The following is a 4,044-nucleotide window of genomic DNA, read 5'->3' on the forward strand; positions in this document are numbered from 1 at the left end:
AATATAGTATTGTTTAAGTGTTTTTTTTTTTATTGCATTTCTTATCAACTTTTGGTTTTGATAATGTGTTGATAAATGAACTGAAATATCTGGTGGTAACCCACAGAATTGCAGAACTGATTATGGCAAGTCAGTTTATATTTGGCAAGTCAGTTTATATTTGTCTTGGCTTGCTAGCTCGTTGATATGATTTGAATGATGCAGCAACACCAGATCAACAGCATCGCTTTTTGGCCCCCTGCCCCAATTCCTAGCCGTGTGAGGGGATGCAGAGGCTCCCTTTTGTAGAGGGTGTGGTGGTCTTACTGGCGCTTTTACAGTCACCGAACCATCACCCAGGTGGGTGCTACATTTCAGTGGTGGATGATCCAGCCTACCTACTAAGGAGGAGCTGTGACAATTGAAGACGAGGTGCCAGATGWAGAGCTCCGTGGCCTGTCTGTCAATGTCTCTACCTCGCTGCCCAGCCTGGCTGTACTACCTACAGTACAGTAAATCCGGAAAGTATTCAGACCCCTTGACTTTTTCCACATTTTGTTACTTTACAGACATTCTAGAATAGTATTTTCCTCATCAATCTACACACAATACCCCATAATGACAGAGCAAAAATAGGTTTAGGGAAATTTTAGCAAATATATTAAAAATAACTGAAATATTACAACATAAGTATTCAGACCCTTTACTCAGTACTTTGAAGCACCTTTGGCAGTGATTAGAGCCTTGAGTCTTCTTGGGTATGACACTACAACCTTGGCACACCTGTATTTGCGGAGTTTCTCCCATTCTTCTCCGCAGATCCTCAAGATCTGTCAGGTTGGATGGGGAGCATCCCTGCACAGCTATTTTCAGGTCTCTCCAGAGTTGTTCGATCGGGTTTAAGTCCGGGCTCTGGCTGGGCCACTCAAGGTCATTCAGACTTGTCCCGAAGCAACTCCTGCGTTGTCTTGGCTGAGTTTTTAGGGTCGTTGTCCTGTTGGAAGGTGAACCTTCGCCCCCAGTCTGAGGTCCTGAACGCTTTGGAGCAGGTTTTCATCAAGGATCTCTCTGTACTTTATTCCGTTCATCTTTCCCTCGATCCTGACGAGTCTCCCAGTGCCTGCCGCTGAAAAACATCCCCACTGCATGATGCTGCCACCACCATGCTTCACCGTAGGGAGGGTGCCAGGTTTCCTCCAGAAGTGACGCTTGGCATTCAGGCCAAAGAGTTCAATCTTGGTTTCATCAGACCAGAGAATCTTGTTTCTCATGATCTGAGAGACTTTAGGTGCCTTTTAGAAAACGCCAAGCAGGCTGTCATGTGCCTTTTACTGAGTGGCTTCCATTTGGCCACTCAGTAACCATAAAGGCCTGATTGGTGGAGTGCTGCAGAGATGGTTGTCCTTCTGGGAGGTTCTCCCATCTCCACAGAGGAACTGTGGAGCTTTGTCCAGGAATTGCGTTCTGTCACTCCCTGACCAGCCTTTCTCCCCGATGCCAGTTGGCCGGGTGGTGAGCTCTAGGAAGGTCTTGGTGGTTCCAAACTTCTTCCATTTAAAATGAGTGGAGCCACGTGTCCTGGGACCCTTCAACGCTGCATAATTATTTGGCACCCTTCCTCACATCTGTGTCTTGACACAACCTGTCTTGGGGCTCTACGGACAAATTCCTTCGACCTCATGGCTTGGTTTTTGCTCTGACTCGCACTGTCAAATGTGGTACCTTATAAACAAGTGTGTGCCTCCAAATCCATTGAATTTACCACAGGTAACTCCAATCAAATTGTAGAAACATCTCAAGTGACCATTGAAAACAGGAAACACCTGAGCTCAATGTCGAGTCTCATAGCAAAGGGTCTGAATACTTATGTAAATAAGGTATCTGTTCATTTTTACACATTAGCAAAAATATGAAAAAACAGTTTTCACTAATCAACAACGTGAGACCATCGCCCAAGAACTGCCAGATCCCTACATTTGTTTTGTTCAATTGTTTTTTTTTTTAAAGCGACTGTTCATTCTACTTGTAATTAAAAGCGCTATATACACCTAATTCTGGTAACACATCTGAACATATGTGGCATGGGTCGGAAAGGGTGACCACGCACTGACGTTCAACGCCTATGAACCTGTAATGGCCGTGCATCCTCGTCCTTCGTCTAAATGTACCTCTTGCCATTCCTTTGTATCGGTCGAGGATCTTGACACTACTGGGGCGACTYGCGAGGACGCGCTCTCGCGCTGTCCTTTCTGCGCGCTCCCGTYCCACCTTCGATTCCAGTAGTTTTCTCCGCAATGRCCTGTTTTCTTTCTGGCTTTGAGTTATTTCCAAACGAAACACTGCATAGTCGTCGTCTACGAGTTTACAGATCTCTGCCACMGCTGCATTCGCTAGKACCTCCATGATGGAGGCTATTTGAGTGRGAAAAATCATACAGTTAGCCATTGTTGGCTAACTTTAGCAGCTAGCTAGTTAGCTATCAAACAAATCCTGTCTCCAACTCGAACTAAACACAACATGGGATGYTGATGTGCAGTTAAATTAATCATATTTTGAGTTCCAGGACGTTAAAACGTCTAAATAAAAACGCTAACGTGGAAGTTGTTCTTCGTCATGATTCTCTTCCGTTTACTTCTTGTCCGTTTCCTTCAGACTACACGCTGTACTGCGTATTATTGCCATTCTCTGGCTGGAGTGTGAAACACACAGTTAAATATCTAATAGCCTCACACCCATTGGTGCAGGCCCGGTGGACTAGATAATCCAATATATACAAAAGTATGTGGACACGCCTTCAAATGAGTGGATTCTGCTATTTCAGCCACACCCATTGCTGACAGGTGTATAAAATCGAGCACAKTGCCATGCAATCTCCATAGACAAACATTGGCAGTAGAATGCCCTTACTYAAGAGCTCAGTAACTTTCAATGTGGCACCATCCTGGGATTCTACCTTTCCAACAAGTCAGTTCATCAAATTTCTGCCCTACTAGAGCTGCCCAAGTCAACTGTAAGTGCTTTTATTGTGAAATGGAAACATCTAGGAGCAACAGCGGCTCAGCCGCGAAGTAGTAGGCCACACAAGCTCACAGAACGGGACCGCCGAGTGCTGAAGCGCGTAGCTGGAGTGCTGAAGCGCGTAGCTGGAGTGATGAATCACGCTTCACCATCTTGCAGTCTGATGGACAAATCTGGGTTTGGTGGATGCCAGGAGAACGCTACCTGCCCCAATGCGTAGTGCCAACTGTAAAGTTTGGTGGAAGAGGAATAATGGTCTGGGGCTGTTTTTCAAGGTTCAGGCTAGGTCCCTTAGTTCCGGTGAAGGGAAATCTTAACGCTACAGCATAGAATGACATTCWAAATGATTCAYAGCTTCCAACTTTGTTGCAACAGTTTCAGCATGACAATGCCCCCTGTGCATAAAGCGAGGTCCATACAGAAATGGTTTGTCGAGATRGGTGTGGAAGAACTTGACTGGCTTGCACTGAGCCCTGAKCTCAACCCCATCGAAKACCTTTGGGATGATTTGGAARGCCGACTGCAAGCCAGGCATAATCGCCCAACATCAGTSCCCAACCTGACTAATGCTCTTGTGGCTGAATGGAAGCAAGTCCCTGCAACAATGTGCCAACATCTAGTGGAAAGTCTTCCCAGAAGAGAYSAGYCTGTTATAGGGGGGACCAAAACTAATATTATGTCCATGATTTTGGAATGAGATGTTCGACGAGCAGGCGTCCACATACTTTTAGTCATGTAGTGTAGTTACAAGCAAAAATGTGGTTACACCCAATTCAGCCAGCTCACAGAAAAATATCCTGCTACCCTRAGAATAGCACTTGCAATATAACAGGACATGCATTACAGTCTCTACCTCCCCACATTCCTTATACTTCCCATCTGGGTGTTTCKCCACTAACAATAACCCACTTCCCAATCCATAATGATCCAATCTCAGCCTTGTCAACAGCACCCCATCCCTCCTTTCACTCCCCAGATACTTACTGATCTTCCTCCTGGGTCTACCCCTCTGCTATGATGCTCCTACATTCCATCCCCTCTAACGAG

The 4,044-nt window shown here is 45.7% G+C and overlaps 1 protein-coding gene across 3 annotated transcripts in view; it reads right to left on the bottom strand.

Moving 5' to 3' along the window:
- LOC111971721 (uncharacterized) overlaps positions 1-2,651 on the bottom strand; it is a 233,612-nt gene extending 230,961 nt beyond the window's left edge. For all 3 annotated transcript variants that reach the window (XM_023998558.3, XM_023998544.3, XM_070446409.1), the window contains exon 1: positions 2,148-2,651. In XM_023998558.3, the coding sequence (XP_023854326.2) occupies positions 2,148-2,424 (277 nt within the window). In that variant the 5' untranslated portion in view covers positions 2,425-2,651. The remainder of the gene's footprint in view (positions 1-2,147) is intronic.
- Positions 2,652-4,044: the final 1,393 nt, after the last annotated feature.

Source organism: Salvelinus sp. IW2-2015, linkage group LG13, assembly GCF_002910315.2.
Source record: "Salvelinus sp. IW2-2015 linkage group LG13, ASM291031v2, whole genome shotgun sequence".
NCBI classification, from domain to species: Eukaryota; Metazoa; Chordata; class Actinopteri; order Salmoniformes; family Salmonidae; genus Salvelinus; species Salvelinus sp. IW2-2015.